Here is a 12304-nt window from a genome sequence, read left to right on the forward strand (position 1 = left end):
AAATGGGAGGGATTGGGAAGTTGCTGGAGGTGTGTTTCCTGCTGCCTTTGGTGCAAGATTTACCCCGTAATATTCTGGGCTGTGTTCTGTCCCAGAGATGCTCTCCTTTTGTTTCCTCTTGCAGAGAGCTCACAGCAAGTAATTTGAAAGCTTCAGGAAATGTCAGTTTGTTTTAAGTACACTGACCTCCAGTTACCAGGTTTAAAGCATCTGGCTTGGAGTATATAGTGACCATCTGAAAGTTTCAGCTATATTATGTACACTGTACAGTTCCAGATGAAAATAGCACATTGTAACTGCAAGCTAGCATTGTGGGAGGAATCAAGTCCTCTGAGGTGCTAAACACTTTGGCCTGGACTCAGAGCTCTTATTTCATGGGACCAAGCTCACGCTTCATTTTGTTTTCTAAGACCGAGTTCAACTTTATTTGAATTGTATGTACCATCTCCTCATTTCCAACTAGCACGCAGGAGAAGGAGCAGATTCTTTTTATCTTGTGTTGGTTGCATGGCGCAGGCTGGATAATTCTGAGTTTAAGTTGTCAATTGGGATTTCCACATTTGCAGGAAAACATTATGGACATAAAGCTGATGAAGGCAGCAGAGCGGATCTTGTACCAACAGTCATGCTTTTCAATACCAAGTACAAGGGAGAGAATAAGATGCAGATGCAGACGCAGAAACAGGCATACAAGGGCAAGATTAGCTAGTTAAAATTAGATGCTGTTTGTCTCACCAATCCAACCAAAATCTCTGAAACAGAAGCTTTATGTACAGAATTTGTGATTTTTGCTCTTCAGGTTATATAGTGGCAAGGTCCAGGCAAAGGTCTGTCCAAAGTGATAGAAGATGTATGCGAGATAGAGCTTATCAAACCTTTACTCTAGTTCACTGCAGGAGAAATTTACGTTCCTGAAAACAAGGTTTGCAGAAGATGTCTAGAGGGCTAAAATGCCTATGTAGCGGAGCAAGAGCAGTACAGAGGGATGCAACTTACCTGAAGATAAATTAAATCTAAAATGTGATTTACATCAAAATAATAGACTGCATAATTTGTTCCTTAAGTGAGGAGCTGTGTAATTGTTTTGGATTTGTCTCTTTTCCCAGCTTTTCAGAAATATGCAGTGTTTCAGAGAGAAAGTTTATTATGCCAAGATAAGAAAATGCATGCCGTAACACATGATTTTTTTCATCTCATATTAATCTCTTTTGTATTTCTTAACAGATTGAACTTCACCGCATAACAGTTTATTGTAATCCAAAACTTGCAACAGAAGATACGTGTTGTGAAATATCTGCAGACCTGGTAAGTTATTTGTTAAAATGCAAATGTTAATACAAAAGAAATTGCTTCATTGTTTCTTACTAAAGAATTGTAAAGAAATTTCAATAGAAGTGTTAGATTAATTACCTCCTAAAAATGAATCCTGTATCTGGAGTCATGGTACGTTGTTTCTTGCTGCCTAACTAAATGGCACAGTAGAACTTCAGTAAAAGGCACTAGGTGCTGCTAGTGCTTTTTAAATGCATTTCTTAACACTGATTAATATCTGATTAGTAACTGAGGAAGTCTCAGAGAGTAGGAAACAAATCACTGCAATGACGTGAGGATGGCTTCAAATAACAGAGGCCATTTCAACAACAGTTGCGTCTAGTGAAGCATTACAGATGGTAAACAAAGCCCATGTAAGAGTCTGCATGACAGCGGAGGAGAAGAAAAATAAGATGATGTTGAGGGTGTTTCCCCTACTGCAATACGCTAACGTGGAGGAATGGTGTTTCATAATTGACAAATACTTTCTTCTTTATAATGCACGTGCTGAGATGTTTATATTGTTTAACATAAGGGAAAACATTGACTTAGTTTAGAGGGTTCACTTTTCCGTTTTGTTTTGATAGACAGAATCAGTGTAAAATGGAAGACACTAGAACTACAGAAATGCTTGAAGTTGCAGATGTGATTGTTTTGCTGAATCAAGTCCATTTGGAGGAAGAAAAAAAAGAAAAAGAAAACATGTTAAAATATTGGTCTGCTAGTTGTGAATAGTCTGTAAGAGCAGGCTCCTCTGAGGTAGTGGGCAGTACCATCACCACCCAGCCTGCAGTCAGCAAAAAAAACCCAGATTGTGCAGAAGGACTAATTGATTCCATCTACAAAGAGATGGGAGAAAAGGGTACCTGGAATGGAAGGATAAAGCTGCCCAAGAAAGGAGAGCAGAAGACTTTGTGGGAACTGGAAACTGATAGGTGCTCAGAAGCATGGAAGGGGCTAGATCTAATTTATCAAGGGAAATTTCAATTTTAAATAATAATTTATTGTTCAAATATATTTCAAAATATATTTTTGATAGCAGTGCAGGCTTTCTCTTGAATGTATAAGCTCATGGATAAGTGAAATGAATGGATTTTTTCCTGTAGGTTCCACTTTGTGCATGGAAATACAATTTATTTAGCAGTTATGACACAGTAGCAAAAAAGTAAAAACAAAACAAACCCTGATTGTATATGAACACAAAAGGATCAAGGATAGGCTTTACTAATAGTATCTTAAACATTCATTCAGCTATATACCTAAAAGCACCATCAGTTTCATTTTGTATGTCTTATGTTGAAGATCTAAAAAATGGTGGACTACTTGCTAATGACTTTAACATATTGAAACCATCATTACATTTTCTGATTTATTTTTTCATTACTTCCTTATCAATTATAAGGGCTACATTTTCAGTAATTTAAGGCAAGGAATTTATCCTTGGATACAAATTTCTACACTAAGCTGTAAATCCTGTGGGAATTTCTTTGACAGAAGGCTCTCAGGAGACCCCATTACATCTTAAAGAGAACTTCTGAAATTTATCAGGTTCTGTTGACTTGTCCTGTAGTATATCTTCAGGCTGGCTCAGCTCGCATGAGTTACAGACAGGTGAATATTGGCTTCAGGGCTTTTTGTTTGTTTCCAAACTCTGCATGCCCAAAGTGTTTCATTACAAAAAAATGACAGAATTTTCCCTCACACTCACTCTGACATTTTGCATTTTGGGGCAGGGGGTGGAGGATGGGATGAGACTGAGAAGTACCCTCTTTTTTTTCCCATGGGCTTTTTCTGCTTCACTACTTCTAATTTTGGGAGACTTTATTCCTCTGTATGGGCTCTTTTGGAATAAAGAAGTGTGACAGTCAGATCAGTTTTAACTGGCATTGATTTTAATACAGAAGGATCACAACGTCTAGACTTGATTTTACTACAGCTTTTTTCACTGTTTGGCAATTGTTGTGGCTTCTCTGTAATATGGTGTGTACAGGAGTATTAAAGCAGAAAGTAACTTAAAAATAGTGTTTGGATGGTATTTATCTATTAACCCAAGTGGACCAAAAATCAGAAAATCTTCCTTTTATTTTAGTGCCCACGTGAGGAGAGGTTACTTGCTACGACTTTATCACCAGTGACTGTTCATGCCAGCAAAATATACACGCTTCCAGGAATGCAGCAAGAATCTAGAGAGAGATGCCACTGCTTTCCAAATAAAGTATGAGGTTTTCCTATTGCTTTTTAGTGCATCATGCTGTTTAATCCTGCCTTTTTTTTTTTTTAAAAAAAAAAGGTTGATTTTTTTTTTTTGGTAGCTATGAAAAATATTGTACTGGTTTGTAGTGTTGTAATATACTTACATTGTATTTCCCAGTTAAGAAACAGTACATTTTAGATTTAGTTAATTTAAAGTTAGAGTTGCAGAGGTCTGTAAGGTTTAGTTGTTTGAATACACACCAAAAAAAGATCCATAGTAAAAATGAGAATTATATTTAGGCATTATATTTAGTGTAAATGTTTTTACTTAAGAATAAATTATTTTCTACATAATGCTTTCTTTTTTTTAACTCCTTCTACTGGATGTCGCACTATATTTATTCTGAGTCAGTTGCTGTGTTAGGCTTTTGTGATAAAGACAAGGAAACCAAATCAAATACATATTTTGGATCTGCTTCTTTGTTGATTTTTGATTTCTTTTAAAATCAGGGAGAAGCAGGATTGCCAGGAGTAGCTGGTTTGCCAGGCCAAAAAGGAGATAAAGGTGAAAAGGTAAAATATCAGTTGAATTCTCTCTTTCAAATCTTTATCTTTGGCTTATCTTTCTTAAATAGAAACTTTATGGATTTTGTTATTCTTTAACGGAATCTCCCTGTATACAGGTTAAATCTTTTATCAGTCAGTCTCTGGTTCTGTGCGTGGGCTTCCTGCCAGGCAGCCTTACAGCTGTCTCACTTTGGGATCCCCTCATCAACTCTATGGAACACAGTTTACCTGCCTGGGAAGCAGATGCACTGTCAGCATGTCCTGTTGCCTGTTCCCCTTATCCAAAAAAAAAAGAAGTCACGTATGTAGTCTGTGACAAGGATTTTCCCATATCCAGTGTACATGTCACTGCTGATGGACAGAATCCTGTGCGGTGGATTCATCCTTGCAGTTATCAGTAGGAGGGTATGAATTCACTCATATGACCTCAGCACTGTATATTCTTTGACATCAGTCTTACCTGTAACTTTCTTAGTTGTGAAGAGAGAGGAACCTGACATTGGCGAGCCCCTAGGTCGGGTCAGTCGGTGCTCCTTTCCTTGGGCCTATAACGCTTACCATGACATTTCTGTGTTATTTAGCTTGGGGGGTTTCTAATAATAAAGGTCAGCGTATCAGATGTTTTCCCTTCACACTCCGTTCCCTAAATTTGGTTGGAGGATGCTGGATTAGGAGATGTCTGGGAATGTGTTTTTCTTGTGCTAATAGAGGGGACAACTTGGGTAAACTATTGCAAATCAGTCAAAAAGACAGTGGATAGGAATTCTGAGTTCAGGAAATGCAGTGTGAGAGGAAGATTCCTGGAATGTCCTAATCCAGAGGTTAGTATGGACGTGTCCTAACCCAGCATCCTCCCTTGCAGCACACTGTTTCATATGTGGTCTGAAATAGTTTGTGAAGACAGCCAGCGCTGTTCCTAGGACTGCAGTTCCTGGCTGAAAAGGGTCCAGTTCTGAGAGGGCTTATTTACCTACACAGTCGGTTGAAATTAAGTAAATTCCTTGATAGTGTCTTCCCACGCTCAACTCCCCTCCAATATATATTTCACTTTTGACACTAGCTATATCTTTTTCCTAGGTGGAAAAAAAAGTTCAAGGATGTTAGTTTCTGTAGCCCAGCTGAACCTATTGCTGGCAGTTTCCAGATTTAATCATGAATTTTTGCTGATCCTAGGTCTGAGTATATAGAACAATTGTCAGTGTTAGGGTTACCACCATAGGGAGTTTCCTAGCATTTATTTGGGAAACTGCTATTCTGCTCCTGACAGGATCCATTTAGACCATTACTGCTACTAAGATGAGAAAGGAGACTTCAGAATTCTAATTTTTTTACTATTCCATCTCACAGCCGATTAGCAGTATTTACCATGCTAAGCATGGCACCTCTAAATAAAGCATGTGGGTGCCTGTGGTCACCTCCAGTTCTGTTCTCCTGTTTGTTTTACAAAGAAACTCTCATTGCATTGATTCAAAAACCATCCAACAGTCAATGAACCCTTTCAACTTCTGTGCGTCACTGATAGCAAATTGCATGAGGCCATGTCTGACATGGTTGGTAATTACAAAGTACAGAATTTTTGTTTTAGATGTAAAACTGAAAATTGTTAAGCTTGAGATGCATGAAAAATAAATTTTTCAAGATTTATACAAATAGATTTTTTTTTTTGGTAGTGGCCTACTACCTGTAAGTCCAAATTCGATCTGTTTATCACCAGCCACTCTGATACTTCACTGATTATTTAAAGCCTGAGCAGGATTATGTGCATGCAGCAGCTTAGCCTAATGATAGTAAATTGATATTTGTGAATGTCAATTCACAAAATTCAATGGATCAGCAGGTTAAAGTCAGAGGTAATAAGGCAAACAGCTAGAAAGCTGCTTAATTTGAACCTTCCTTATAATTGACCAGTACTTGCTACTTCCTGGGTTTGGGCTGGGGTTTTTTTGGTTTTGTTTGGTGGTGGGTGGAGGGCACATTACTGCTGTGATTAAAAGGATGGTCTCACTGTTGACCTTTGGGAGCAGATGTATACTGCCTTGAATAGTGCCTACCATGATGGAGTTGAATGCCATGTTCTCTGAGGCTTTAGTACCATTTTTTCTTCGCCTCTGCATTTATGCAAGTTTTCAGTAACACTTGCTCTCAGTGATGGCCTTGTTACATCAATAATTAGAGGTGGAGAGGCAGCAAGATTCCAGACCGTTCCGGACATGCAGGATACATGATTTATTGCCAGATTATGTAAAGGAGAGTAACAGACTGTGTGGTTGGATGTTTTGTAGAATGTTATACATGAAATAGGTCGCTTCTTGATGACTTCGCTGGCCAGTCACAAAAAAACAGGATTTCTGTAAGCTGTCTGATGGTTCTTCAGCCTATGTTTCCCACTTTGCTTGTGCTCAGCTCCTCATTTTATTGTTTTCTTTTGCTTCTAAATCATATTATTATTAGCATCCAACTAACTATATTTAAATGTCCTTGCCATGGCAGCATCCAAGTGAAAACAAGTTAATGTTATTTTAGCTTCTTTCCTAGGAAATTTCTGTATCCATTAATATTATCTCTTGTTCAGCACAACATTCCTTATCCTTTTATTTTACATTGTCTCATTCCAATTTCCCATCCACTGTAATTAATTGTATGACTGAATTTACATGTCTTTTTGTTGCTATGGGATTGGCAAGAAAGTCTCTACGTACACAAATTGGTGTTAGGCTATATTCAAGCCCCCCAAAATTGCCCTTCTTTTCAGTCTAACATAGTTGTTCCCTAAGATCAGACTCTGTTTTGCCTGTTCAGGAATATCTAAGCTATCACTAGTACAAAGCATGATACCTGATAAGCCATTTTTAGGCATTTTAAATTTAATTAATAGCCTGTTTCCACTTCATTCCTTTACACTTGGCAGTACTCTTGGCAGTCCTGTACTCTTGGCTCATCTTAGTACCTCTGAATGGGTCTGAGCCAAAGTCCAAAGTGTATTGTGGTGCCCAAATGACTAAAGTGCCATATTTTCACTGGGACAAGCATTCATGCAAATATTGAGGCATCTCTGGCAAGCTGTCCATCTGAATGTACAGGAGCATCACTGATCAAAATTACTCCATTTGTGTGAATGACCTTCCTATTTGTATGCCTAGCCTTCCATTATGGCTTCGTGAGGACATTATGAGGACAGTTCTTCACTCAACAATAGAAGTATTATCTCTGGTGCTTCAGGGATGAAGAAGCTGCTCAGTTTCAAGACTGTCTCCCTTCTTGAATGACCAGACTGTTCAGTTTGGTACCATACACCCCTTACTGTGTAGCAAAAACTGCCTCACGGGCAGTAGTCTCTGTCCCTGTTGTTTCCTCTGCAAGCTTGGATCCAGGGATGTTTGCTCTGCAGGATTTTATTTGCTGGAAGATCAGCTCCTGCAGCTACCTGCAGCAAGGGACAACCTCCTGTTCTTTAATATCTGAATAATTAAGACTCAGAAAGTCACCAGGACCAACTTTGTTTGCTGCTTACCGATCTCTGCCCTTGAAACACACTTTTTGGACTGCCTGAATAGCTTTTTCCCGTTGGTTGAAAACCAAGAGGCAGCAGCAGTCAAGTGTACAATTTAGGTTATCCCTGAATAATACACTGTGTTACTCTCACGGTAGCTTGATTCTTAGCACAGTGTATTTCTCAAGTTTCAAGTGGTCACAAGTCAAGTGGAAGTCTCCTCTGATTTAACCCATTTTGATATCTGTTCTGTAGAGCTAGATTTCCTCTTCTGCTGAGCTGAGTGAAAAATGTACTGTTTTCTGTTTTGGAAGCAATTTCTACTACTTCAGCATGATATATAGCTACTCAGACTCTTACAAATATATACATTGTTAGCAAATGTCTTTTGATCACGATGTGAAGGTCCTGTTTTGTCCTCAATATGTAGAAATTCTTCAGAAAAACAGAATATGGATCACAGTAATTTGAATGATTACATATATACTGAATATAGAAACTACTTTTCTCTATCAAAGAGGCTAAAAAAAGTAATTGTGTGTTATCTTTTTTATTTTTATTTCTTTTAAGCAAACTTAGTGCCCATGAAAGATTTTAAATTGAAATCCAAAGAGAATTAAATATTTTGATATAATAATAAACCATTCCAAGCTGTGTTAATAGGTCATTGGTTAATGCTGTAAGTACAGCAGGGAGCAAAAAACCAGAGGCAGAGTGCTTTCAAACACTAAAGTGCCTATTGATGCACACCATGGAGAAATTTATTGCTATTCAAGTAAGCTTCATTAATTTAAATTTTACTTAAGGAAAAAGACATTTAAAAGGCTATTTTAGGATTGGTAGAGATAGGCTTATGCAATATATTGTTGCACTAGAAAAATATTTGTAGTAGAACAATAAGAAAAAAGAATTCATGGAGAACAAATGAGGTGTCCGACTGCTCTTTCTGCCTATTTTCCTTGCTAGTCTTCCTTTCCTCTTCCTCTGTCATTCCTCTTATAACCCAGGTCCACCTGATTCCACCTAAGGCATATCTATCATGTTATGCAGCCTTGAGAATGGTTCCTTTCGGGTCTGATTTTTGTTGCAGAGGTTATTGATAGGGACCTAGAAGCTGGAATGCATGAAAAAGAAAAATTTTGGGCAAAATGCGGCTGGCTGTCAGTGATGACAAAGTCAGGAATTGCCAATGTACTTGGTAGACTAAAATCTTATAATGGGCAGAAGGGAACGCTCCATGCCTGTGGAGCTAAGAATTTGTTGGTAGTCCTAATTAATTAACCATCTAATAGTCCAAGTTATGAAGTTTATAAGGAAAAACATAATTAGTAATATAGTTTAATTTGTTTTCTTTGAAAAAAAAAGTCTTAAATATATACCTCTTTTCTATGTTACCATATTTACCGTTCCAGTATTCATCTCAGTCCTGAGAACGGCAGTTTAAGTCCTCCTCAAGAGGGAGTGGAGGGGGTGGCAGTGAGTCCTCAGCTAGTTCTGAGGTGCTCAGAGGGTTGGGGGGTGTCACCAGCGGGGCCACCCCCAGAGCTGCAGCTGGAGCAGGGGAGGCAGCAGTCACTGGCCCCGGCGCAGGGGTTAAACCAGCAACACCCAGCTCAGGCCCCGGCGAGGCTGAGCCCCTGCGCTGCCGGGTCAGCGCACAGCCGGGGGCTTCTACTGGGAGTAACGGGGATGATACTTCCTGGGCTATGCACTCCCTGCTTCTCCCCAGCGCCAGGGAAACCCTGGAGTAATGCTGCCTTTGGGATGAGTTTCCTTTCTCACCCTTGGCAAATTCTCCGAATTTGAATTTATTGTATCATCAACTAAAAGTTCCTAATGAGGTGGGGGTTTTTTCCAGGTCTAATACTTCTGTCACCATTTTATGATCATGAGAACTGTTCACCTGTCTGTACATCTAAGTGTTAAATTTTAGCTTACATAATTTCTTACAGGGACTGCCTCTGACATTAATCATACAGATGATAGATCTAGTATAAAGGATGAGTTCTCTACATTACCTCTTTCACCTTCCACTTTATCACTTTTGGAAACCCTGCCAGTACACTGTCTGCTGGGAACAACTCTCTTCAGAGTGTGCAGGTATTTCTTTCTTGATAATAATACACATTTTCTTACCTGCACATTTCTGATGCTATTGGCACACATAACTAGGCAGAGATGAAAACTGGGAAAGCTAATTTACTTAATCAAATCTTACAAAACCAAAACTGATTTTGGTTAAGGGGTGTTTTGACAACTGACATAAGTTACTCATTAACTAATATGTCCCCATTGTAGACAAGAGCAATGTTGTAATGCGATACTCTAGCAGTGTGTGCTCTAGGCCATATTAATGTAATTCTTTCTTTTTATTAAGTGCATTTGCTTTTATCTTAGTATTAAAATCACCATCTGTACCTGGTTAGTACAGAACCCTGCTGAGAATATTTTCTTCCTCTCAAAATTCCTTGTAGATTTTGATTCCTAGACTAAATATTAATGTGGCAAGTTAATCCCACTCCATATCACAATGTAAATATATTTTAAATAGGTTTGCAATTTAAGAGACAAAATAATGTGTTTAAATAAAATACTTTCTTAAAAGAATGTTTTTGTTTTATATGAGAAAGGACTGTAATTCATTAACTTAAATAATTATCACTGTCATTCTATCACCACATTTGACTTTAGGCTATCTTTTCTGTACATGACTCTTTAATAGTGATGTGTGGTATAGGAATCAAGGTACTGTCTTTTGTGTCTGCTACTAGCATATCATTTCTAGTTCAACAACAGGTGCATTGAACAAAGGCTGCATGGTGCAAAGAGGTATAAGTCAAGTGCTTTTGAAACTCTCTGAATCATTAATGTAAAAAAATGATCACAAGTGTAATGTTGCAGGTGGTCTCACATGTGCAAAATTGTTTCCACTTCAGACAGAAGGCCGATTGGTATCATTGGAAAGAAGCATGTTTGCTGTCTGCAGTCTCTTTTTAAGAATTTCGTTTGACTTGGCTTTATGGAAAGTTGACAGAAGCTTTTTTTTTTCCCTTCATTTCAGCCTGCTGAATTTCCACCCTGCCTGCTTATCAGTTTACCAAAATAAACATTGTCAAAAATACAGTAGCCATCCTACTGTTTGCAGGGGATCACCTTGTGAAAAATGTGTTATGGCTTAAATATTTTATTCAATAAGTATCTTGTGCTTAGTTGAAAAGGATTTTCATTGCTACCCTTAGTAGAAAATCCTAACAGTAGACTTAAAGCTCACGGTACTACCTTTGAATGTTGTTACACTGAGTGTACCTCATAACATATAAATGCCAGCATTGTACTGCTAGTGTTCACCAGCTTATGAAATTGTTCTTCTGGCAGCATATATTTCTGTTGGCTTTGGTAGTTCTAAGCAAATGCGATTCTTTATTCCCATTCTTACTAACTTATTTACATAAACTTAAAAAGCTCAATCACAGTGTGTGTCAGGAGTTAGAATACTCTTATTAAGGCATAAAAGAGATTTATTTAGGGGTAGATGTAGGCCTGATTGTCAGGAACCCTGTTTTTTCATCTCATTTCTATACCTTTGGAATTTACTATGTAAGAAAGAGAAAAGGATGCTTCTTCACAGGCTGGATCGATGGGCTGAGGCCAACTGTATGAGGTTCAACAAGGCCAAGTGCCGGGTCCTGCACTTCGGCCACAACAACCCCAGGCAACGCTACAGGCTTGGGGGAGAGTGGCTGGAAAGCTGCCCAGAGGAAAAGGACCTGGGGGTGCTGGTTGACAGCCGGCTGAACATGAGCCGGCAGTGTGCCCAGGTGGCCAAGAAGGCCAATGGCATCCTGGCCTGTATCAGAAATAGTGTGGCCAGCAGGAGCAGGGAGGTGATTGTGCCCCTGTACTCGGCACTGGTGAGGCCGCACCTCGAATCCTGTGTTCAGTTTTGGGCCCCTCACTACAAGAAGGACATGGAGGTGCTGGAGAGTTTCCAGAGGAGGGCAACGAAGCTGGTGAAGGGCCTGGAGCACAAGTCTTATGAGCAGCGGCTGAGGGAACTGGGGTTGTTTAGTCTGGAGAAGAGGAGGCTGAGGGGAGACCTCATCGCGCTCTACAACTACCTGAAAGGAGGTTGTAGTGAGGTGGGTGTTGGTCTCTTCTCCCAAGTAACTAGCGATAGGACGAGAGGAAATGGCCCCAAGTTGCGCCATTTAGATTGGACATTAGGAAAAATTTCTTTTCTGAAAGAGTGGTCAGGCCTTGGAACAGGCTGCCCAGGGAAGTGGTTGAGTCCCCATCCCTGGAAGTATTTAAAAGACGTGTAGATGAGGCGCTTAGGGACATGGTGTAGTGGGTATGGTGGTGTTGGGTTGACGGTTGGCCTTGATGATCTTAGAGGTCTTTTCCAACCTTACTGATTCTATGATTCTATGATTCACTTCTGTGAAGGACACTGAGATCTGCAGAAGCAAAGGAAAATGCCATTAAACAAAAAAATAGGCAAAAAAAAACTTAAAAAATGCATTTGCTCTATTTTTTTCATTCTGTCATGCTGCCTGTGTGAATACTGTTATAGGTTGTATAAACTCATTGAGTCTAAACTTTAAACTCATTGAATAAAAGCATGAAAAACTAGAACCTTTCAGACTGTGGTTATTAAAAATCACAATTACAAGATAGAAGCATAACTTTATGATCTAATTTGCAGTGGAAAATAATTGTCTTCAAGATGGGGAGTCTGTCTGC

General features: G+C 39.0%; 1 protein-coding gene across 1 annotated transcript in view; it reads left to right on the forward strand.

The window, feature by feature from the left end:
* The window catches only part of COL19A1 (collagen type XIX alpha 1 chain), a 211131-nt gene that overhangs the window by 35036 nt on the left and 163791 nt on the right, over positions 1 to 12304 (forward strand). Inside the window, exons 7-9 of the mRNA XM_075145288.1 lie at positions 1225 to 1305; positions 3401 to 3526; positions 4015 to 4077. Coding sequence (XP_075001389.1) covers positions 1225 to 1305; positions 3401 to 3526; positions 4015 to 4077 — 270 coding nt within the window. The remainder of the gene's footprint in view (positions 1 to 1224; positions 1306 to 3400; positions 3527 to 4014; positions 4078 to 12304) is intronic.

The sequence above is a fragment of the Calonectris borealis genome, chromosome 3 (assembly GCF_964195595.1).
Source record: "Calonectris borealis chromosome 3, bCalBor7.hap1.2, whole genome shotgun sequence".
NCBI lineage: Eukaryota > Metazoa > Chordata > Aves > Procellariiformes > Procellariidae > Calonectris > Calonectris borealis.